Raw genomic sequence first — 23,814 nt, forward strand, 5'->3', positions numbered from 1 at the left:
TCAGAGAGAGAGAAGGAGACACAGAGTCTAAAGCAGGCTCCAGGCTCTGAGCTGTCAGCACAGAGCCCGACGCGGGGCTCGAACTAACAGACCGCGAGATCATGACCTGAGCCGAAGTCGGGCGCTCAACCGACTGAGCCACCCAGGCGCCCCAGCACTTCTAACTTCTTAAGTAAAATGTAAAACTCACATCCAGAAGTCAGGTACATTGGTTTTCGGTTATAACTAACCAAATTTAATGCTAATGACTACCCTCTTTATCCCTCAAACTCATGCAGGTCGCAGGAAAGATCACACAAAGCTCAGAGTGGGCTGGCCCTGTCTTGCCAACCTCGCCCGCGCTCTCCGCCCCACCCACGGGGGTCTCCTTCAATTCCATACACTTGGCAAGCACCTCTCAGCCTCTGGACTTTCCTTTTTTCAATCGAGGTGAAATTCATGTGCTGTAAAATTCACCACCGTATGTTTTGGTTTGTGTTGTAAGTAGGTTCCACCCCCAGCACGGAGCCCAACGCGGGCTGAACTCATGACCCTGAGATCAAGGCCCCAGCCGAGATCAGGAGTCGGATGTTGAACGGACAGGGCCACCCCGGTGTCCCCAAATTCACCATCTTAAAGTGGCTCAGTGGGGCCTGGCCTGGGTGGCTCAGTCAATTAAGTGTCTGGCTCTTGATCCTGGCTCATGTCATGATCTCATGGTTTCGTGAGCTGGAGCCCTGCATCTGGCTCTGTGCTGATGGCCCGGCGCCTTCTTGGGGTTCTCTCTCCTTCTCTCTCTGTACACCCCCCACCCGTGCTCTCCCTTTCTCTCTCTCTCTCTCTCAACATAAATCAACTCTAAAAAAAGTGATCCAGGGACACTTCGCGTGTTCACACTGTCATGTAACCACCATCACCGAGTTCCAAAACATTTTCGTCACCCAAAAGGAAGCCCTGTGCCCACCAGGCAGCCCTCAATGGTTCCCTGGTGCCAAGTAACCACTGATGGACTTGTGTGTTTATGGATGTCGCTCTTCTGGACCCTTCATATCAATGGAACCCACGCCGTGCGCTGCCTCTGGACCTCACAGCTGCTGTTCCCGCTCCCGACATGCTTTTCCCTCCCCCGACCCTGACTCACCCTTCAGCAATTCGCTTTACCAGCAAACCCCTGGGCAGCTTTCCTATCTCCTCCCTGAGGTCGGCTTCCCCCTAACCTATACCCTTGTAAAAAAAACCCTCGGGTTTCCCTTCTCAGCATTTTCCACAATCTTAATTATTCCGTGCGGTTCCTTCAGGTTGCCCAATTAGAGGATAAAGTCGATTAGGCAGCAACACGTCTGCCTTATTTATCGCGGTATGCCAGGGCCTAGCCCAGAATCGAGCACATACTAGGTGTCCAATAATTTTTTTGGTTGTTGACTGACTGACTGAGTGCCCCCGACAGAGAAGTCCTCTTGTCTCCCCTCGGCCGGTGACCTGGGGTTGGGTCGGGGCGCCGGGCCTGGCCGGGCCCCACCCTGCCCTCACCAAGGGCCTCCCACATGCCCATATATGGACGCGATCAGGACAGCTCAGGCAGGGTCTGTGAGGTCAAGGCCTCTGTGCCCTCACAATGCCCAGGGCCCCCCCCTGTGTCTATAAGAGGCTCACAAGCCAGGCCCCCGGCTCACAGCCCACCAAGTTCCACCTGCTCACAGGTTGGCTGGCTCGACCAAGATAGACCCCCTGCTCTGAGCATCCCGGCCGGATCCATCTAGAGCCATGGCCAGATACAGATGCTGCCGCAGCCACAGCAGGAGCAGGTGCCGTCGCCGCAGACGCCGATGCCGCAGACGAAGGAGGCGATGTTGTAGGAGGCCGAGGAAGAGAGGTGAAGGGGCGCGCCCCGGGGCGGGGTGGGGGGTGAGTGGGGCCGGGCCGGGGGTCCCACCGCCCCGCTGAAACTCCCCCTCCCCGGTTCCCTCCGCAGTGTGTTCCCGCCGCTACAGGGTGGGCAGGTGTAGGAGAAGATGATCCACGCACGGGGTACCGGTCCGCCACTCCTGCCCGGACTTCTACCAGCCAGTCAAGACCGACCTGCCGCCTCTGAACATGCCACCAGCACCATGACCTGAACAGGAGCCTGCTAACGAACAATGCCACCTGTCAATAAATGTTGAAAAAAAAAAAAGAATCGCGCCCTCGTCTCTCTGTCTTGACGGGGGGGGGGAGGCCGGGAAGAGGGGACACGAGCGGCGGTCACTGGATCTGGCTCCAAGCTCTCTGTTCCGCCCCGGTCACCACCATAATCTGCTCCAGCGCCGGCCGGCCCTTTGTGAGTCCCACCGGGGACGGGGACGGGGGCGGGTCCTGCTGGCGTCGGAGGGCCTCTCCCTGGCTCTGGACTTGCTCCCTGCCCCGCCCCCGGACAGCCGGGGAAATGCAGCTCCTGCTCAAGGTTTCACTACACCCCAAGTGCCCAGGTGTCTTCTGTTTGAGAACAATGCTGCCGAGACAGCACTGAATGTCTCCCTAGTTCAGGACACGAGGAATCTTGCCTGGCTCCTCTTGCCCCCTCAACCCACACGATGCACTGGGGGCTTAAAACCCCAGTGAGATGTGGACATTGTTCACGATGGGTTGGGAGACTGAGTCTGCTTGGCTCAGTCAGATCCCGGCAAAGCCCAGGGCATTTCGTCAGTCTCAGGGAGCTCGGTGAGAAAGTGACCGCAGAAATGTCATGGCCGTGACTTCCCTTTATTGAATACCATACATTCATCACGTCTGGGGCTCACACTGCAAGATGGGCATAAATGACCCGGTCTTTTCAGGTAAGGACACAGAATGGGACTGAACCCGCTTGCCTGACCCCGCGTATCTGACTGTATACGGGCAGGATGGCAGGACGGCTGGACGCACAACACCCCCTCACATCCCGGGGCATTTACACTTAGGGCGGCACTAAACAGCATATGAATACTAGGGTGGGATCAAGCCCTCTGTACTGGTTTCCTAAATAGCCGCTGTTAACAAATCCCCACAAACTTCATTGCTTAAAACGCAAATTTATTATCTTGAATTGGGTTTTCTGGAGGCTCCAGGGGAGAAGAACCAGTTCCCTCATCTTTCCCAGCTCCTAGAAGCCACCCGCATTCCCACACGGGACCCAGCCAGAAAGTCCCCCTGCACCTAAGGTGACGTCCACAGGGTTAGAGGTCGGACAGTTGCTCCCACGTTCTGGATTTTACTGGGATCCAAAGGACAGTGAGGCCCAGGAGAAAGGAAGATGGCACAGGCGGAGGGGAGCACCACCTGGGCTGGAGGGGAGCACCGCCTGGGGTGGGAAGGGGGTGGAAGGCCAAGGGCACAGACTGATGCCCAGCCTTGCCCCGTATTTGCAGAGCGACCTAGAGCAAGCCACGTCACCTCTTTATGGGAAGCGGGAATTGGAAAGTAAATGAATGCAGTAACAACCCATACAAAACCCCTGATCGCGGCACAGCCCCAGGGTGGGGAGGAAGCTTCAGGAACGAGTGGGTGAGAATGACACCCAACTGAGATGGATTTGTACAAAATGTTAGCACTGTTCCTGTGGCCTGAGGGACCCACACACATTTTTTAGGCAAGGCAAGGGGGTGGCCCTGCCGGCTGTGAAGGGACTGGCCAGCGTGGGAACAATGGTAGGGTGGGGCCGCCAAGTCATAAAGGGGGGGGCCCTTTATATATAAGCCCGCAAAGAGCGGCCGGCAGACCAGACCAACATTGACGGCAAGAGCAGGCGGGCAGGCCTCAACCCTCCTCCCCTACCCCCAAGGCCAGCCGTGCCCTCAGCCTAAGCCACCTGCCCCGGGACCATGGTCCGATGCTGCAGGAGGAGTCCGAGCGGACACCCACAGCAGGGGCAGGAGCACGGCCAGCATGAGTGCCAGGACAAGGAGCAGGAGCAGGCGGTGAACGCAGAGGACATCCAGGTGGACCAGAGGACCCACAAAGACTCCTGCTACAGACACAGGCGCTCTTCCCAAAGGCGGCGGTACAGGGCCTGCAGGAGGAGGAGACGCTCCTGCCAAAGGAGAAGGCGCCAGCGAGGTGCCTGCAGGTCCAGGACCGGAGGTGTGGCCAGTCTCCGCCCCTGATGCGCCCAGGCTGGCACGGGAACCCCACCCCCGGGAGGCACCCCCCCCCCCCAGCCCCACTCCTGACCCACCCAGGGTGGCCCTGGGACCCCACCCCGTGACACCCGAGTCCTGTCCCCAGAGCCCTGTAACCAGGACTCTTTTCCCAAAGGCCACAGAAGGGTCAGGACAAGGAGGTGCCAGAGGCGACACTAAACCTTCCGGGGTCCATCACACACCCCTGGATGGAAATCAAGGAAAAGTCACCCGCCAAAGAACCACCCGGTGAGACCAAAGCAATCCCCTGACGTTGGATGCTCCTTGCCAGCCCACAACATCTTGACTGAAATGCACCAAAGTCATCTGTCAAATAAAGCTTGAGATAATAAATTTGCTGTCCAGTCTCCCTCAGGCACAGATACAAAAAGTGAACAAAATAAACGGTATCCTCCCATTACCCAGAGTGGGCAAGGGTGTGCTGGGTGGCTGGGGAATGGGAAGCAGGTCTGGCATGCTCCAGCAAGAGGCGCTGGACTGAGGGAGGCCTTGGGGGCCACCGGAAATCTTTTATAATTTTGTGAGAGAGACACAGCACGTGCGGGGGAGGGGCTCGAACTCACTGACCGTGCGATCGTGACCTGAGCCAAAGTCGGATGCTTCACCGACTGAGCCGCCCAGGCGCCCCTTGAACTCTTTGGACATTACCACAAATTTTAAATCCCTGTTGTCAGGGCTGTGCTCCCTCCGGAGCAGAAAAAGGAAAAGTGCTCAGAAATGACTCCTCACCCCCCTCCCTTGCACCCCGTGCTGAAATCGTGCGCTATGGGCACGTGTACAAAGACTTGTGACCACAAACAGGAAAACTTCTAGTCTCCCAGAAGTACAGCTTATACACAGGGCACAGCTTATAAGTACACCCGTGCAGCCCTCCCCGTCGCTCCCCCCCCCTCCGCCTCCACCGCCAGGTCAAGGAACCAGACATTTCCAGCCTCTCTCCTCCCTCATGCCAACTGCCCCCCAAAGGAACCACTACTCTGACCCATCCTCACATAATGTCAACGGCTCTCTGGGGCTGGGTACTTCTGGAATGTGGGGAGGGGAGCCTATGTGTTCTCCTGCTTCTGGAAATTCTATCCCCAACTGTCATCCCAGCTAAAAGGGGGACTTTTGCCAGCACAAATGAGGCAAGGTGGCCGGCCTGGAACTCCGTCCTGGCCTATAGGTGGTGGGACCTCGAGGGGGCTGCTGGTGGCTGAGGTCTGAGACAGGTGTCAGCCCAGACTCGGCTGTCCGAGGGCGGGGGGCAGGGCTCCAGGGGCCCCTTTGTGATGTCAGCGCCCTGCCTACTGTCCTCACAGCCCCTCCACTCCCCCCATCTCCAGTGGCCTTCCCTCCCGGTCTGGAGAGGCAGCCAACGCGGGCAATGGGTTCCCGCTGTGCCAAGCTCAGCACTGGCCACAGCCGGGGCTACGAATCCCCCATGAAGAAGCTCGTGGCCTGCGTGAGTCAGGATAACTTCTCCTTGTCGTCCGAGGGGGAGGGAGAAGAGGGGGGAGAGGAGGAGGACGACGAGGAGGTGGAAGAGGAGGAGGACGAGGAGGAGCTCCCAGTGCAGGGCAAGCTGCTGCTGATAGAGGACGAGCGGCAGGAGAAGGAGGGTGCGGAAGAGGAGCCTGCGGCCCAGCAGAGCCCCGAGCCCAAGCAGACGCACTCCTGACCCACGACGGTGACCCAGGAAGAGGTTCCCACCACTGTTCCGGCGAGAAGAACTTTCCGAAAAGAGTCAATAAAAAGTCTCCCAAGGACTTCGCCTCTCTGGTCTCTCCAACCCCACGCCTGCAGTGCCGTGTGTGTGTGTGTGTGTGTGTGTGTGTGTGTGTGTGTGTGTCTGTGCGAGCGTGTGCCCTTGTGTGCGTGTGGGTAGGGACAGGGAAGAGCAGGGGTCAGGGACCCCTGTTCCTGGTGTCCAGCTGGAAGTTCTCAGGAGGCCCACACCCCCGTGGCTTCTCAACCACCCTCCCCTGCCTCAGCGAGTAGGAAAAGTGGTAGCCAGGACTGGAAGCCGGCCAGGTCTGTCGGAAATGTCGCTGGGGTCACGGTGGCTGCCTCTGGCCACCCTGGCCCCGGTTCTGGGGTCAGAGCACATGGAGGGGCCTCCAGTCCTCAGCCACTGATGCTGCTGAAGTCAGGGTGACCACCTGTGCTCCCCGCCGCCAAAGGCTCACTTCTGCCTTCATCAAGGGGTCCAGCTGCCAATGCTCCCATCACAGCAATGGGCAGTGGGAGCCCAGAGAAGGTGCCAGATCCAGACGCAGACCCGGGCCCTTACTCTGGCCTTCAAGAAGCATTGGAACGCGTCTGTTGCCACTCTTGCCCTGGCTCTCTTAACCCTGCTCTTGCCAAAAGAAATAACCAGTGAGGTCTCACCCCCTTCCCTCGGTCCCCCGAGCACCAGGCTCCTGGGCCCAAGAAGGATCCTGGTGGGGGCTGCTGGAGACAGGGGTGCGAGGCAGACAGTATTTCCAGAAGATTCTCAGTGCGAGGAGAGGCCCTGACTTACTCGAAGGGGAGGCCACCGCTGAGGCCCGGAGCAGGCAGAGGGCATGTGATGTCGGGAGGAAGAGACCCTGCTGTCCAGGGCCCCCAACTCCACGCCCCGACCAAGGAACTCGGTGAGCCGGTTCCGTCCCTCTGTCCACGCCCCATAGGTCCGCCTGCCCAGTCATCTGCCCGCAAACTCCCCATCGAGCCTCTGCTGCATACCAGGCACCATGCCAGGCTTGATGGGCCCTGAGTTGAATAAAACACAGACTCTATCTCACTAAGTACTGGAGGGCCGGGAAGTGGGGAGTCAGCAGTGGAGGGGAGGCAGGAGCGGGGAGGGAAGGGGGGAGGAGAGTGGGGAGGGGGGAGGAGAGTGGGGAGAGGGGAGGATGGGGGAGACAGTCCAGAGACCCACAGCCAGTCTTGACAGAGTGGCCCAGCACTGAGAACCCAACCAGCCCCACTGAGCTCACACAAGCAGAGCCCTCAGGACAGAGAGGGCCATGCGGGCCCTCCGTGACTGAAAGGCAGGACTAGAAGGGGCCAGACCTGGACTGGAATCCTGGCTCGGCCACTGATGAGCTGTGGGACTCTGGGCTGGTCTCTCAACCTCTCTGAGCCCGTTTCCCCTTTGTTAAATATAATAATGAGACACCCACCTTCCAGGGTGCATTAGTTTCTTAGGGCTGCCATAATAAATTATTACGGATTTGGTGGCTTCAGACAATGGAGATTTATTCTCTCATAGTCTGGAGGCCAGAGGCATGAAATTAAGGTGTCAACAAGGTCACACCCCCTCCGGAGGTCCTAGGGGAGAATCCTTCCTGCCTCGTCCGGCACACAGGGGCCCCAGGACTTCCTTGGCTTGTGGTCAAGTACCCTCATGGGCTCTGCCCCCACCTGGTTTTTCTCCCTGTGTCTCGTCTCTCTCATAACGACACTTGTCACTGGATTTGGGGCCCACCTGGATAATCCAGGATGCCCTCAAGATCCTTAATTTACTTACATCTGCAAAGATCCACGACAGGTTCCAGGGGTTAGGACGTAGACATATCTTTGCAGGGGGGCCAGCATTCAGTCTACTGCACAGCGTCCCTGGGAGGCTGGAGGGCAGGGCTGCCTACAGAAAACGTGGGGCCCGGAGGCCAGCCACACAGGAAGCGCTCAGTAGACGAGAGCGGCTTTCGCCACGACTGACGGGACATGCTTAGTAATAACCTGCGACAAAAGCAGGTGGTAGCAAAGCCTCACAACAAGAGGCAAAGCTGTGCATGACCAACAGAGAGAAGCGGGGGTTGGCTGGGGGGGCTGCTGGGGGCGGGGAGGACAGAGCGTGGGGCGTGGCAGCAGGGAATGGGAGCTACAAGCTGAGCGGCCAAGAGCAAAGCCCACGGGCACTGGCCAAGGTGTGGGGAGAGGCAGGCGGCTGCGGACGGAGCATCGAACGGACGAGCGAGCTCCGACGGGGCTGTGTGCAAACGCAGGGACCGGCTTTCCGCTCTAGGAGCTGGGAGGTCTGAGCCGGGCCAGGGTGGTGATTCCAACTGGATGGCGGGGCTCCACCATCGAGGAGGGGAGCAGGGTGAGGAGCAGGGAGTCAGGAGAGGCAGGCTCTCAAGGCGACCCCGCAGTCAGGCTCACAAGAATGCGGCGAAGGAAGGAAAGACATCCCTTTGTTAGATGAGGAAACCGAGCCTTGAAAACCAAAACACGCTACCCAAGATCGGACATAAGCCCAAACCGGCGTTTGAACCAGGTTCTAAATCCCCCGGCTTGAAACATGGCTGGGGAGGTGAGCTCACCAGGCAGACCACCCATCAGTCCGTCCGGTGACTCTTACCCGCCGTGCGGTAAGCCATCCAGTCGACTCGACGTCTGCCCACCCGCCCGTCTGGCTGTGCACTAGTCATCCACCCGATGGGCCGCCCACGAGGCCAGCCAACTGCACCAGGGTCGGAGAGGTGCTCCTGACTTCCACGCTGCGTGGGGGGAATACGGAAGCACACTGGGGATGCTTAGACAGCGGGTATGGAGGTCCTTCTGGGGGCTGGCCCGGAGCCAACCACCGGACGTAGATTCTCTAATTCATCTGACGTCCCGGGAGATCGGTATTCTTCAAAAGCCAGAGGAAAGCAAGCAGGAGACCAGGGATATGGACCCAGCTCCATCCGACCCCAGGGTCCCTACCGCTTTTTTTTGAAATTTTGTTTATTTTTGAGAGAGACGGAGACAGCGTGAGTGGGGGAAGGGCAGAGAGAGAGGGAGGGAGAGAATCCCAAGCAGGCTCCGTGCTGTCAGCGCAGAGCCCCATGTGGGGCTCGACCCCACGGACTGTGAAATCATGACCTGAGCCGAAACCAAGAGTCGGACGCTTAACCGACTGAGCCACCTAGGCGCCCCGAGGGCCCCTACTTTTAGCCAACAGATGGGACTCTCCCAGAGCGCCCCTGAAAGCGACCCCGCCCTGGGGTGAAGGCAAGGGGCAGGGGCTTTGTCCCAGCCTGGCCACATCTGTCACACCCCGGTGGCCTGTGCCATCACAATCAGCCCCAATTATATAAGCAGGGGCTGCCGGGGCCTCTGTAAAGCCGGGCGCGCTGCGAGAGGAGAAGGAGGAGGCCTCTGCCCCTCCAAGCGTGGCCTCCCATGGACACCAAGACGCAGAGCCTTCCCATCACCCACACCCAGCCCCACGGCAACTCTCGGCCCCAAAGCCACACCTGCAGCCAGTGCTGCGGCCGGAGCCGGAGCCGGAGCCGGAGCCGGAGCTCCGGCCACAGCCCAACTGGCCACCAGAGCCAGAGTCCAGACCCCAGCCCACCGCCGAGGCACCAGAAACACAGCATGCGCTCCCACCGCTGCCCCCCGCGACCCACCACTCGTTCCTGCAGCTACCCCAAGAACAGAAGGAATTCGGGAGGAAAGGTGAAAAAGAGGAAGGCGGCCAAGAGGAGCCCGCGGGTGTATAAAACAAAGAGGCGGAACTCAGGTACCTTTCAAGCAGGTGGGGAAGGGCCACAGGACCCTCCCCTCCCCCCTCCCCGACCCCAGACGAGGGAGAGCAGCCCAGCTGGACCTTAGGGGGAGCGAGGTAAAGGCAGCAGCCTCTAAGCCAGAGCACAGAGGAACCACAGGCAAGGGTGGCCAAGGCGAGGAGACTAGGGCGGTCGTACAGGTGACGCGCTCATGGACTAGCTCTTCAAACAGAGTGGGATGATGGGCAGGGGGGCCAGACTGTGGGTTAGCTAGATGGGTGGATGTGAGGCTGGCTGGGTAAACCACTCATTAGAAGGTTGGTCCACAGAGGGTTGGGTGACCAAGGTTAGGTGGCTGAGTGGACGGAGGGAGCGAGGGATAGACGGCACCTCCGTCCCCCCCCCCCGTCCCATGACTGGTGAATGGATGGTGAATGGGTTGGGCGTAGTTCGACAGCTGCGGAAAGAAAGGCGAAATGGTTGATGATGGGCTAGGTGGGTAGACGAGCAGATGAGTGGATGGATAAAAGGGTAGATGAACTGGCTGGTCAACTGGAAGCCTGACTGCACCGTGGGAGGAAGACGTTTGGACAGACAGACTGAATGGGTAGCCTGGATCCAGTTTAGTGAAAGGACGTTGGGTAATAAAGGGACTGGGTGAATTCATGGATGGTTGGGTGATAAGTGGGACAAATGGGCGCATTCACAGAAGGCAAAAGGGGGTTGACAGTCTAATAAGCCCCACCCACACCCCCCGTATTTAGTTGCCGGTGAGCAGTCCAAAATCCAAAGGAGGCGGCGACGCATTCCCAGTTAAAGGTCCTCTCCCCTTCCCGTCCCTCAGGGCAGAAATACAACTGAGACAGCACCCCATGGCTTGTTCCTGCACCGGCTGCACCCAAATGAGAAATGCCATCGCGCACTAGAAGGAAGTCAAACTTTTTGCGGGAACGCACTATTACAGTGATTTCTATGCAACGTTGATTAAAGCTTGTACGCTGGATGACCATTCCTGGAGTTGGCGTCTTGGTTTCACGAGAGGGGGCACGTGGTTGGGGGGGGGGGGCCTGGCTTGGAAGCTCAAAGAAGGAAGAGGCCCTGTAAGGAGCAGGGGCGTGGCTCGCGCCGGGACCTCGCGGAAGTGTGCGAACCAACGCGAGCACAGGAGCAGAAACTAAGGCGGGCTGGACACGCCAGGAAGCTGGGAAGCAGACGGGCGGAGCCCTCCTCGGCCCTGTACCTCCCACCTCGGTGCACACACACCCGAGATGCCCACAGGCCCACATGTTCATGTGACCCACGTGCCGTAGCCAGCACACAAGAGTGGCAGGAGACAGGCGAGGGGAGGGGTCGGGAATGTGCATTTCGAAGTCCAGAGCACCCCGAGTTTGAACCCTGGCTCCCGTTTGCCTGCTGGTGACGCTCCACAACTTAGCTAAGGGCCCAGGTACGTTCTGGGGCTGTGCTGGGCTCTGGGAACACAGAGGACACACAGGGCCCCGTCCAGAACATTCTGGGCCAAAGGAAGAGTGTGTGCAGGTGGTGGGGCAGTGCCAGGTGGGGGCCAGGTCCTGCGGGGGTTTGCACCGGGAGCCTGGCCGTTCAAGTCACAGGAGGGTCTTAACAGGGTCCGGTGCTCGCTGCCATGTGGAGACGGAGCTACAGGGAACAGAAGAGCCGGCACAGAGGGAACAGCCATCTGGAATCAGTCTCCTCCTCTGGAGGTGTCGAGGGTGTGAAGGGGCACGCAGGCCTCACACTTTGCACATAGTTTGCACTGAAGGAGCCTTTGCAAAAGTAATAAGGCAGACGAAGTACCAGATGGTGGGAATGGTTAGGGCCCCATGTAAATGACCACAAGTGGCTTAGGGTCAGACCCAAGTTCCTCCGAGACCACCCCGCTCCACGTCTAACCGGGTAATCATTTCTCCCTTCACAGTCCAGCAGCCCAGTCACTGCCTGGGAAAGTACCCAGCACAGCGCTGGGCACATGGATGCTTGGGATTCCCTTTTGTGTTTCACTTGGCATCTGGGCTAACGGAACCGAGGGGAACATGTGGAGACGGGTCAGGTGTGGAAGTGCTCGGGGGGTCTGCAGTAGACGGAAAGGAACCAGGAGGGGGCCTTACAGCGGTGGCAACTTCATGAAAGTGCCATCACACTGTATGTCAATTACAGCAAGGCTGACTTTTGCGGGACAGTGGCAGGACCCCGAAGGTCCCCCCTCAGATCTCTGCTGTGTGGCTTTAGAGAGTCATTTCCCCTCTCTGTGCCCTGGTCTCATCTCCCGAGGAGTTACCTGGAAGGGGTGGGGATGTTCCCTGAGATAATGCAATACAAGCATCCGGTACAGGGTCAGGTACACAGTGTGTACTTCCTGGGCCCCTGTCCTCCCCACAGCAGGGAGATGTTCCAGGTTGGCACCACGTACCTATGAGAGGATGTGGGGAGGGCCCGGGCGGGCTGGGGAAATTACCATTTACTGAGCACCTATGAGGTGCCAGATGCTTTGACATAAATGTTTCCACTGAATCCACACACCTAAGGCAGGAGACATTACCGCTCCCATGTTACAGATGAAGAAGCTGAGACTCAGAGGTAAAAGGGTTTGATAAGGTCTGCAGGAAGGCAGGTGTGAGATCAGACGCTTATGTTCTGCCCCAAACCACCCGGTTTCCTATTAAAAATGTAAGGCCAGAGGACGCCATGATAGTCACGGACACCTCAGGGCAAAAGAGTTTGGGGAGCCCTTCTGGGGAGCACATTTTAAGGGAGCAGGTGGAGACAGAGGGTCAGAAGATGAGGTCAGGGACTTTAAGTCCCACTCACCAAAGGACCTCCCTATTCCCTGGGCAGTGTCCTTTTATGACATGATCACTGAAGGCAGGAGATCTATTGTGGAGACACAATCTCTGTAATAAGAGAAAGTGAACTGGGAAGCAGACAGACTGGGTCACATGTTCCCATGTTTCCAACACTCAGCAAAAATTTCACAACCACACACACACACACACACACACACACACAGATGACCAGTCACATAGACAAAGGACTCGCCCTTGCGGAGAGAGTTAGGTTTACATGTGAACTCCTCAGCACGCGCGCGCGCGCACACACACACACACACAGACACACACACACACCTCTTCACATGCCGGCAGGCACTCACAGGCACACGGCCCCCCTCTCGCGCAGACACCGATGACAAGAGGAAAAACAGCAAACCACAGGCTCATTCTTTTACTTGCTTGGTTTCGGGTGGGGAGGCAACAGTTCGGGGGCAGGTCCGCTGGAAACCCAAATTCAGGAAACAGAAACAGCCGCTTTGTTCAGCCACTGGGAAGGTCGTGCAGATTCTGAAGGCAACATGTCTTGCCTTTCCGCTTGAGAGATTTCATTTGGGTGGGATATTGGGGGTGCGGGGTAGCCTGAGAAATGCTGGGACACGGCCTCGCCCGTGGTGGGGCTGCCATTCCTACGGGCCCCGGGGGTCGCTCGGGGGACCCGGCAGTCCTGGGGCACATCCTGGGTTGAGACGCCCCGTCTGAGTACAATTCAGGAGGAAAAATACTCAAACTCCGTAGCCGTACAGACCCAGATTCAATTCCCAGCGCCCTCACTCCCTCGCTGGACGACCCTGGGCCTGGCTCTTAACCTCTCTGAGCCTTATTTGCCTCTTGTGCTTTGCTAAGAGGTCCAAGGGGCCCCCTGCTCTTAACTGCTGTATCCCCAGCACCTAGCCCGGGGGCCTATCAGGAGCTCAGTGCACATACGTTGAAAAGGAGCAGGCATTAAGGCAACAGTGAGACGCCACCTGTGTGCCCACTGCATGGGCAAAAATGGCAAAGGATGGGTAATAAGTGCTGGTGAGGGTAAACGAAGCAGGGATGGTTGGCTGTGGCTGCTGAGGGCGTGATGGTGGTCACGCACGCTGGCAGACAAATCAGGCAGCGTCTATTAACCTTTGAAGCGCGCAAGGTGTTTCTCACACGTGTGCCGAGAGGAAGCCCAGGGAGGTCCAGGGTCACATTGGTTTGTAAGAGCCAAAACCTGGCAATAACTCACGGGGCGTCTGGGTGGCTCGGTCGGTTGAGCATCCGGCTCTGGCTCCCGTCATGATCTCATAGTTTGTGAGTTCGAGCCCCGCGTCGGGACTGTGTCTCCTTCTCTCTGCCCCTCCCCAGCTTGTGTGTGCTCTCTCTCTCTCTCTCAAAATAAATAAACTTAATTTTTTAAATGTTAAAAAAAAAAAAGAATGGGGGTTGATCTCTCTATTCGCAGGGCTGGCAGATGTCGTTGGGTGAAAAGAACAAGATGGGGAAAGATCTATCATTTACAGAACAAAGCAGCCTACACAAAACAACACTTTGTTTTTATGGGGCAGGGGGCGGAGGGGAAGCACGACATAAGTGCCCACAAAAAGATCTGAAAGTGCAGAGACCAAGCCGGTGCCTGGGGTTACGTGCGGGGAGGGAAAGTGCTTTAATTATTCTATCCAAGGAAACGGAAGAGTAAGTCGAGGAGAAAAACGAAATGAGCATCGGCGAAGCATCCAGCAGGTGCTCGGCAAAGCTTTGCTGACCTTGAAGGGAGAGGGTACAGGTGCGGCGATTATAAACTGAGCACAGAGAACCCATGATTATAAACTGACGGCTCTCCGGCCCACGTTTCTGGGCTTGGTGGTCCAGCCAAGGGGGCCCAGAAGGCTCTCCCCAGAGGCATTCATCACCGCAGGGCAGGGAAAGGCCAAGGACAGCACACGGCCTTCTCCCAGCCAAGCCTCTGCCTATAAACCCTTCCTGCTTAGCCTCATCTCCTGCCACCTGCCACTCGGGTCCTCAGAGTTTTGTCTCCAGGCCTCTGCCCGTGCCGTGCGCCTCCAGAAGCACACTCCCTTCTTGTCCCTTGGCCACGTCCTCCCTGGTCTTTCAAACTCGGGTCCAGGATCACCTCGTCCCAGAGTCCGCTCGGGGCCCTGCCGGCCTGGCCGGGTGCCTCTTCTGTGCCAGCGGGCACCGGGCCTCCCAGGTCACGGGCCACTGTCGAGCCTCCGGAGACGAGATGCCTCCCGAACCTGAGAACGGGGACCAATTCAAGCCGCGGTACCTGCCGTTGGCAGTAGCTTTCTCACAGTGAGCAGGGGGGTGAGGTGAGGAGTCATCCTTGGCCCCGACTCCCGATGTCCCGGCCGGCTGTGTGTGTTTCCGTGTCTGGTTTCATAGCTTTTACACATTCTCTTTTGCCCTCTGTCCACTGCCAAACGGAACTGCCAGGCCCACCATGCTTGGAGTTCGTGAGGGTTCTTGGGGCCTCTGGATTAAGTCCATTTGCCTGAAGCCATCACACTTACTGGCGGGGGGGGGGGGGAGCTGGGGGAGCTGGGCCTGGAACCAGGTATGTCTGGGCTCCGTGACCAACGCCCTCAGATACCCTCTTTCCTGCCCCTCCTATTTCGGAGTTATTAATACAATAGCCCCTACTTTCTGCCTACACTTCATCTCTGACGTACCTCTTTCCCCACCTGTCGCAGGGGGATAAAGAGACCGCTGGAAGGTTCTCATCAAGTCTCCCCAGGACCAGGGAGGAGCCCTCCTGTTGTCACTTTGGAGTCCAGTCACCACCTCGCGCTACCCCTCCTGGCCTTTCGGCCTCCTCTGCTGTAGAGGAGAGCCTTCTCCTTGGACTCGGGGGTCCCGAGGGGCGCACGCGTTCCCTGGAAGCCGCGATCTTTCCCGCTGTCGGGACCGGCTGGGACCAGGTTCCACGCCCCACAGCGAAGCAGGGGCCTCTCCAGACAGAGGCCTCAGGTGGGGCTCAGCCTCTCCGAAACTCCTGTTCGCGTTCCACCAGCTCGCTGAGTAGCGCTTTTCTCCTCTGGTAAATGAGGGCACCTAATTACTGCCACCTCATAAGACCGTGGGAAAGAGCAAGTAAGACAATATGCCAAAAAGTTGTCACCCGGCCCAGAGCTGGGGGCCCGGTAAACTGTGATTCCTCTCCCCAGGTCTCCCGGGAAGTGAGGGCTGACCCCCCAGGACTCAGGCCTTGGACTCCCCAAGCAGTGTTCTCTCTTACAATGTCCCCCGGCTGTCCTTTGGTACTGGTTTTGCACCCACTTGGGGGAATAGGGTGGTGACACCCTGGCGGGTCAGGGACAGTTGTGAGGTACGTCCCAAGGCCTCTAGTGCAGGTCACTGTGGCTAAAGACCCAGCTGTCTGGAAGGTCAGAAGCCAGAGGGTTCTTTCCATATCCAATCCTACAGTATTTCCTGGGCCTCAAGGACTGGCTCCAGCCGTCAGGGTGACATCCAAGCCCTTCCCACCTCCTAGCCGGGACCCGCCGGACGGACTGGACCCCTGCCAACCCCTGCGCTGAAGCACAGGTGAACCCCTGCGCTCACCCCCCTTGCTGTCTACACCAACACGACGCCCTCTCTCGGGTCCTCACACACGCCTATCATTCCCACCGCAGGGCCTTTGCATGAACTGCTCGATCTCTGTGCCTGGAGTCACCTTCAGCCCACTTTTAGAAACACCTCGACTCCGTCACCATCCAAAAGGCCTTCTCTGCCTGATCTCACTCTTGCCCCAAACCCGCATACCTCTCGTCGCTCCCTGTCCCCATGTTTATTTCCCCCGTGGCACTTAGCACAGCGTGAAATGCTTATGTGAATTCCCTGCCTCCTGTCTGTCTGCCTGAAGACCCCTGAGTTCTGCCAGTGCCTGGCAGACAGCGGGCACTCGACAACTAACCTGCTGAATGAATACCGAAGGAGGGAAATAGATGCGCTCTTACCCCCATCCTGCAGATAGGGAAACGGAGGCACAGAGAAACCAAGAAGCTTGCCCCAGGCCCCATGTTCATTAAGTGACAGGTTTAAACCCAGGCTGATGGTTAGCCGTCTCCACGATATAAGCCACACTGCTCGGGGCTCCCCAGAGGCACCACCTCCCATGGGAACCCGGGCTGCCGCCACAGGCTGGAGGCAGGCGGGATGGAGGAACACCGGGGCAGAGGACAACTTCAGGATCGCAGGCCCTAGCCAGGGACAGCTTTTCCCGGCAGAACTTGGCCAAAGCTGGAAAGAGAAGCTGAAAAACTGAGCCCTGTGGGCCAGGATTTTGATTCCCCACTGCTGCCGGCTGGGGCCCCACATGTCAGGCTGCCGCCCAGCAAGCTGTGGACAGAGGGCTGTCTCAACTGCCCTGTGACAAGAAGTCGCTTGTGCCAAGCACCTTCTCTGCCGGGCACTCTGCTTTGGGCTCGGTGTGCATCGCTGCTCTGCGAGGGCCAGAACTTTCAGGGACTGTTTGCAGACGGGGCAGACAAGGCCAAGAGAAGGCAAGCTGCTTGCCTAAGGTCACACAGCTGGGAAGCAGCAGGCATGGGATCCGAACGCAGCCCTGTCTCGATGTGGAGCCTGAGCTCCTCGGGGCTCCCGCGCTGCCCAGCTTCCTACGAGCCTGGGGCCAGTCCTCCGGGGAGAAATGCCAAGAAGGCAGATGCCTGTCAATCAACCGATTTCTTTTTCCCTTTTGGTATCTGGATTTGGTTTCGTTTTGAAGTCAGGGCTTCAGAAAATGAAACCAAAGCTAGAGTGGCTGTCCTGTTGGCGGTAAGTGTCCTGGCCGTGTGCTCAGTGATTTGAGCCTGAGTCACCACGGCTTTCACAAACAGGATCTGGTCAGGGTGGAGGATGGGGCCGAGCCCACTGTATGGGCAAGAAATTGGCGCTCAAGGATGAATTCAGAGCCACAGAGGGCGAGGTGGAGGCCTAGATGCTGACACCTAGGGCCTCCTCAAGCTCCGAAGTGAGAAGAAAGCTGGCAGAACCGTCCCCACTCCTCCCCAGGCAGGCTCAGGATACAGATGAATCTCTGATTTCTCTGGCATCTACTGTTTTTCTAGCAGGCAGACCAGGATTTGAGATCACCAGGAACTGGGGGAGGGAGCTGACAGCACGGTGGACACGGGTGAAAGCTTTGGGGGGTCTGATATATCCTGCAGCTCTGCCCCTTCTGAGCTGTGTGCCCCAAGGCAAGCGATTCCCCTTCTGAGCCTCAGTTTCTCTGTCTGCAAAATGGGCAGATTAGATTGTTACGCCAATTCAATGATCTAAGGACTGTAAAGCATGTGGCACACAGTCACCTCAGGCCAACACGTCACAGGTATGAGTCAAGGGGATGGAGGAGGGGGGCTTCCTTCACAGGCATGGGTGGGAGTGTGGCAACAAGACGGGGCTGTGAGAAGGGGGCTCCAGACCCCAAGGAAAGGGGTGGCTCTCCCATAGAGCCATCGAAGCTGCCAGTGGGGGTTAAGGGGGCATACGGATCATCAGCTATTTATAGATTTCCCTCTGCCCAGAGGCCTGCTGAGGAGACTGGTGGCAGGAAGGCAGATCATACAGGAGCCAGCCCAGCCTGGCCTTCTCTGGGCCCAGACCACGGCCCCCAGTTCAGGTGAGAGGGAAGCGCTACCCTTTCCCACTGCCAGCATCCAGAGCCCTGGTTTATCCCCACAAAACTCTCTTCCTTCTGCTTCGCCCATGCCTTCTCTGGCCTGTGGCCCTTGGGTTAGGGCTTCTAAAGTGGACACAGGGATGGGGCACTTGGGTGGCTCAGTCGGTTAAGTGACTTCAGCTCAGGTCATAATCTCATGGTTCGTGAGTTCAGGCCCCGTGTGGGGCTCTGTGCTGACAGCTGGGAGCCTGGAGCCTGCTTCGGGTTCTGTGTCTCCCTCTCTGCCCCTCCCCAACTCATGCATGTGCACATGCGCACGCTCTCTCTTTCAAAAATAAATATTAAAAAGGGGCGCCTGGGTGGCTCAGTCGGTTAAGTGTCCAACTTTGGCTCAGGTCATGATCTCGCAGTCCGTGAGTTTGAGCCCCGCGTCGAGCTCTGTGCTGACAGCTCGGAGCCTGGAGCCTGCTTTGGATTCTGTGTCTCCTCCCTCTCCCTCTGCTCCTCAGCCACCTGCGCTCAGTCTCTCACTCTCAAAATTAATTAACATTAAAAACAAATTGAAACGGACATGGCATGAAGCCACGTGGCTACAGGACCTAACACGCTGCCCGCAGGCACCCTCAGAGGAACAGAGCAAGAACGAACGCCTGCTGAATGCTTATTATAATGAGGGATGGCTCTGAGTGTTTGACCCATAATCCCTATAATCCCTGCTGCTAGGAAGGAGGTACTATTTTTGTTTCTGTTTCACGCATGGAGAAACCGAAGCCGAGGGGTTAATTACACGCTCAGAATCACAAGGCTGGAAAGTGGTACAGGTGAACTGGAATCCATGTACTCTGGGTCCAAAGTCAGACTTTTAGCCACTACCTTTTTTTTTTCCACCCCCACCACAGGGCACAGCACCAGCAGGTAGGTCCTCTGGAATGACCACAGCACCTGACCACTGGCACATGCACGTCTCCACACCTTGTCTCCCATGTCCTTGCACACTAACGCACGCACACACACACACACACAAACACACACACACATATATATACACACAACACGGGACAACTACGTTAGTGACGAATACCAGCTCCTGCCAACATGAATTCCGGGAGCTGATGGGGTCCTAAGCAAGGCTGGTTCTGGGCCATCCCCTTGTGTTTAAGAGGAAACGTGGGCAGCCTGGGGCCAGGGAAGGAGAGCACCAAGGGGATGGGCGGGAGGACCTAGAACCCATTAGGGCTTCAAGGAGACGAGAGGGCTGGGCTGCAGTCTGAGAACGGCCTGTAGAGGGCAGTATGTGCCAGCGGGAAGCCACTCGCCAAGCCCCCAGCCAGGTCAGTCTTCTGCGTAACCCCTGAAGAGTCTGGGACTAACCACGCACTAGCCCCGACCCTCATTAGTTCTTTCTTGCCTTCAAAAATACACGTACCAACCAGGCACGTACTCCGTGCTTCTCCACGACAGACAAAGACACCGGATCACGCACACGGATGTACAAAGTATAGCTGGCACCATCAATCCCAAACCAGAGGTATGAGTGCGGGGTGGCGGCAGTAGGGGCAGATGCTTGACCGAGTAGCGGGAGAGGACTCTGTAAAGTAGTAGTTGGGGGAGAGGAGGGCAGGCCAGGAAAACTCAAGGTAGGTTTTTGGAATCATCACATCAATGAACCATCTTTTCATCCGGCTCCAAAGTGCGTCTGGAGGTGCCCAGCTGTTTCTCTCCCCAAAATAAGAGAGGAGGGCATGCTCATCCAGAACCCCACCCCTCATCTGCCAGTCGCTGCAGATCACAACCCCTCCGCGGGGCCTCAGTTTCTCCAGCTGTCCCCTGGCGTGGAAGCGGAGCCAAAGCTGCCCTTAACGGCCCCGCCCGGTTTCCGAGGAACTCGGATCCGCAGTCGAGGCGCCCTTCTCGCGCTTCTGAAGGGTTCCTCTGAAGCCTGTGGTCAGGCCGCCGCTTCCTGGGAAGCCCAAGCCAAGACCAGGGCCAGTGACGGGCTGGGAGGGGTGCGGGGGGACAGCCGCCCGAGGGTTTGGGGCTGCGGGCGGCAGGGGGACGGCGGGAGCAGCCCCAAGGGGTCCGGGGCCGGATCTGCAGGTGGGACCCCAGAATCGGGAGGTGCGGGGAGTGGAGAACAGAGATCTACCGGAGACGGGTGCCGAGATACCTGGTGGGGGGAGGGGAGAGGGGTGTGTCGGAGCCAGTCCAGTGTATACTAAAAGGGCTTGGCTGCAGAAATCTGCGCCCTAGGGCAGTAGTGGGGGCAAAAGTAGGGGCTCCAGGTGCAAAGCGGGCATCGGAATGGCAGGGGGTCCAGAGCCCTTGATGGAGGGGTCCTAGGATGGGTGTGAGGCTGGGTCAGGGGAGGGGGGGGTGCCTCCCCGCGGAGGGTCCCTGATGGCGTGCGAAAGGTCGAGCTCGTGTGGCCCGCGCCTCGCTCCACCGCCGAAAAAGAAACCGAAAGTGGCGCGGAAGGGCGGGGCCTGCGGGGGGTGGAGCCTTAGGGGGCGGGGCCGCCGCCAGCGGGCCCCACCTCCTACCCAGTTTAAAATAAAAGACTGGTGCAGGGGCGGGCGCGGAGCAGAGCGAGCTGCGGCCGTGGCAGCTGCACGGCTCCCGGCCCCGGAGCATGCGCGAGAGCCGCCCCGGAGCCCCCCGCCGCCCCGCCCGCGGCGCCCCGCGCCCCGCCGCCAGGTGAGCCGGGCACTGGGCAAGGAAGCGGGAGGGAGAGGGGAAGACAGGAAAGGACGGCCGGGTGTCAGGCCGGCCTCGGGGGCCGCATGATGGGGTCGCGGCCGCCACACCCCTGGCCCCCGCCGGCCCCACCCTAGCAGCCCCCCGCGCGCGGGGTTCCCGCAGCGCAGCTTCTCTGCCTTGGTCCAAACCGCCCGGACGAGGCACCAGTCCCCGGCCTGGCCAGCAGGCGGCGGCCGCGAGGCGGCGAGCCGAGGGCCAGGTGGCCGCAGTCGGGGCAGGTTGCTCCCCGCACCTCTCTCCACGCCCCCCTCTCTCACCCAAACTCTGAGCGACCTGGCGGCCGGACTCCGCCTCTGCCGGGCCCCCAACCGCCTGGAGGAGCTCCGCGGACGGGGAGGCCCGTTTGCTAGCTGAGCCCCCGGAGGCTCCCGGGGGCCGCGCCGACTCGCTCCTGCGCCCCTCGGCCCTTTCGGACGGGCCCGCCCCGACTCTCGGCTCACCGCCCGTGTCTCCCCCAGCGCACCCCCGGACGCTATGGCCCACCCCTCCGGCCGGCCCCGCGTGTAGGATGGTAGCACACAACCAGGTGGCAGCCGACAATGCAATCTCCACGGCAGCAGAGTCCCGACGGCGGCCAGAGCCTTCCTCGTCCTCGTCCCCGCCCTCGCCCTCGGCGGCGCCCCCGGTCCCCGCGCGCCCGCGGCCCTGCCCGGCGGCCCCGGCCCCGGCCCCCGGCGACACGCACTTCCGCACGTTCCGCTCTCACGCCGAGTACCGGCGCATCACCCGAGCCAGCGCGCTGCTCGACGCCTGCGGCTTCTACTGGGGGCCCCTGAGCGTGCACGGGGCGCACGAGCGGCTGCGCGCCGAGCCCGTGGGCACCTTCCTGGTGCGCGACAGCCGCCAGCGGAACTGCTTCTTCGCCCTCAGCGTGAAGATGGCCTCGGGCCCCACGAGCATCCGCGTGCACTTCCAGGCCGGCCGCTTCCACCTGGACGGCAGCCGCGAGAGCTTCGACTGCCTCTTCGAGCTGCTGGAGCACTACGTGGCGGCGCCGCGCCGCATGCTCGGGGCCCCGCTGCGCCAGCGCCGCGTGCGGCCGCTGCAGGAGCTGTGTCGCCAGCGCATCGTGGCCACCGTGGGCCGCGAGAACCTGGCGCGCATCCCCCTCAACCCCGTCCTCCGCGACTACTTGAGCTCCTTCCCCTTTCAGATCTGACCGGCCTCGCACGCAGCATTAACTCGAGGGCCTTGTTATTATTAATTATTATTTCCCTGGAACCACGTGGGTGCCCTCCCCACCTGGGTTGGAGGGAGCGGGTGTGGGGGCGAGGCGCCTCCCCTTCTCGGCTGGAGACGAGGCCGCAGACCCCTCCCCATGTCTTGGGGGCGGGGGCGCACCCCCCACCCCCCGGTGCTCCCTCTGGATCTCCCTGGTTGTTGCAGCACCTTAACTGTATGTGGGGCCAGGACCTGAATTTACCTCCTACCTCTTCATGTTTACATATACCTAGTATCTTTGCACAAACCAGGGGTTGGGGGAGGGTCTCTGGCTTTATTTTTCTGCTGTGCAGAATCCTATTTTATATTTTTTACAGCCAGTTTAGTTAATAAACTTTATTATGAAAGTTTTTTTTTTTTTAAAGAAAAAAGGTTTCTAGAGCGTGTGCTTTGCTCCCAGGATTTCCCCCGGGTTCTGAACGGGTCCGTGGCAGAGCGGTCCTAAGACTGATGGGTTTGGCTGGAGGTGGAGTGTGACCTGTGCTCTGTGGCCGGGGGACCTGCATGGTTCCAGCCCTCCGGGGGAGAGGAGTAGCTGGTCCAGCGTTGGTGTTTCGTGTGGGGTTAAATGGCAGCTCCGTGTTTGAGCCCTTAACGTGTGCCTTGCCCTGTTCTGGGTTTTCCATGCCTCAATCAGACGAGTCTATGAAGCAAGACGCTTCTCATTTTTCCAGAGGAGAAAAGCAAGGCAGGGGGTGAATGTGCCTGTGGCCATTCCCGTGTCAGAGAAGACACCTGGGTGTCTTGTGGCTGTCCACCCAGAATCTGTCTGAAATGGATGACAGAGAGGAAACTTCTTTCATTCTGTGACCACAAAGACTTCCAGGAAGGTGGGGGGGGGGGGGGTGGGGGCTTGATGAGTTTTTGGAAGAGGAGGGGCACATTCTGAGACTCAGCCTCGGCGGCGGCGGGGGGGAGGGGACATTTTAGGTGGGGTGGGGGATACAGGACTGGGCCTGACTTCCTTCTTCCCATCCCGTTCTGTCTCGTGTACTTTTTCGGTGAACACCCAACCTGGAGCCAGAAAACTGCTTTGTGGTCTGTGGTGGCAGGAGGGCCCTGCTCACGGCTTTGGGCAATTCCCTTGGCCTCTCAGGGCCTCAGTGTCTTACCTCTAAAATGGGTTTGCTGGAGGAGGTAGCCCTCAGCAGCAGGTGCCTAGGTGCATCGCGGACACAGGTGAGGCGTTCAGGAGCTGGGGGAGGGAATGGGCGCTCCAGGACGCTGCGGGGCTGGCCCACCCGGCCAGGAAGTGCCCGTGACACGGGCTTTACGGCTACTCCTGTGTTGGTGGGTTGGTGGGTGGCCTGACGGATAAGCCATGCTGGCAACTGGGCGGCCCCACCTGGTGAACCGAGTCACTTTTGGGTTTAGGGTTCAGCAACCTCACGGACGTGTCGCGCTTCATTTTTAGAAGTTAGACCGGCCCTCTGCAGCTTAGGATGGAGTGTCCTAATATTTAATAATACCTTTCAGACTTGAAAGTGCAACATAAAACTAACTTGCTGGAGAACTGGAACAGCCCAGGCCTGTCTTGGGGATGAAACCGGTTCCAGCCCTCAAGGTTAAGGATGGCCTGGAGAGATTTAGGATCTGAGAGAGCCTTGGCAATTGCCTCCTTACATAAGGTGGGGCGGGAGGGAGGGGTCTCGGCTCTGTGCCTCCAAGGAGGGACTGCTTTTCTCTTCACCACCTCCCTGCCCTTCCTTCACGGCTGCGTGGATCCCCTTCTGACTCTCCCGGTCGCCCGCCCAGCTCGGGCAGTTCCTGGAGAAATCCAA

General features: G+C 58.9%; 3 protein-coding genes and 1 long non-coding RNA gene across 4 annotated transcripts; all 4 read left to right on the forward strand.

Annotated features, from left to right (window-relative positions):
* The first annotated feature begins 748 nt into the window (after nt 1-748).
* LOC122471668 lies at nt 749-2,139 on the forward strand. The gene is made up of 2 exons (XR_006294233.1): nt 749-1,852; nt 1,952-2,139. It is a non-coding gene; the product is annotated as an uncharacterized LOC122471668 (long non-coding RNA).
* Nucleotides 2,140-5,111: 2,972 nt separating this feature from the next.
* Nucleotides 5,112-5,881, forward strand: PRM3 (protamine 3). Its single transcript, XM_043559454.1, has one exon. The coding sequence runs from the start codon at nt 5,500-5,502 to the stop codon at nt 5,791-5,793; it is 294 nt and encodes a 97-aa protein (XP_043415389.1). The 5' UTR covers nt 5,112-5,499; the 3' UTR covers nt 5,794-5,881.
* A 98-nt stretch (nt 5,882-5,979) lies between these two features.
* On the forward strand, nt 5,980-10,604 carry TNP2 (transition protein 2). Its single transcript, XM_043559455.1, has 3 exons — nt 5,980-5,984; nt 9,209-9,609; nt 10,440-10,604. The coding sequence occupies exons 2-3, from the start codon at nt 9,267-9,269 to the stop codon at nt 10,454-10,456; spliced, it is 360 nt and encodes a 119-aa protein (XP_043415390.1). The 5' UTR covers nt 5,980-5,984; nt 9,209-9,266; the 3' UTR covers nt 10,457-10,604.
* A 10,034-nt stretch (nt 10,605-20,638) lies between these two features.
* Nucleotides 20,639-22,833, forward strand: SOCS1 (suppressor of cytokine signaling 1). The gene is made up of 2 exons (XM_043560527.1): nt 20,639-20,749; nt 21,271-22,833. The coding sequence occupies exon 2, from the start codon at nt 21,321-21,323 to the stop codon at nt 21,969-21,971; it is 651 nt and encodes a 216-aa protein (XP_043416462.1). The 5' UTR covers nt 20,639-20,749; nt 21,271-21,320; the 3' UTR covers nt 21,972-22,833.
* The last annotated feature ends 981 nt before the right edge of the window (nt 22,834-23,814 follow it).

This window comes from Prionailurus bengalensis, chromosome E3 (assembly GCF_016509475.1).
Source record: "Prionailurus bengalensis isolate Pbe53 chromosome E3, Fcat_Pben_1.1_paternal_pri, whole genome shotgun sequence".
Classification (NCBI taxonomy): domain Eukaryota; kingdom Metazoa; phylum Chordata; class Mammalia; order Carnivora; family Felidae; genus Prionailurus; species Prionailurus bengalensis.

What these genes read in the sequence shown, in the direction of transcription:
- TNP2 (XM_043559455.1), top strand. Translation starts at nt 9,267, where the DNA reads ATGGACACCAAGACGCAGAGCCTTCCCATCACCCACACCCAGCCCCAC.
- SOCS1 (XM_043560527.1), top strand. Translation starts at nt 21,321, where the DNA reads ATGGTAGCACACAACCAGGTGGCAGCCGACAATGCAATCTCCACGGCA.
- PRM3 (XM_043559454.1), top strand. Translation starts at nt 5,500, where the DNA reads ATGGGTTCCCGCTGTGCCAAGCTCAGCACTGGCCACAGCCGGGGCTAC.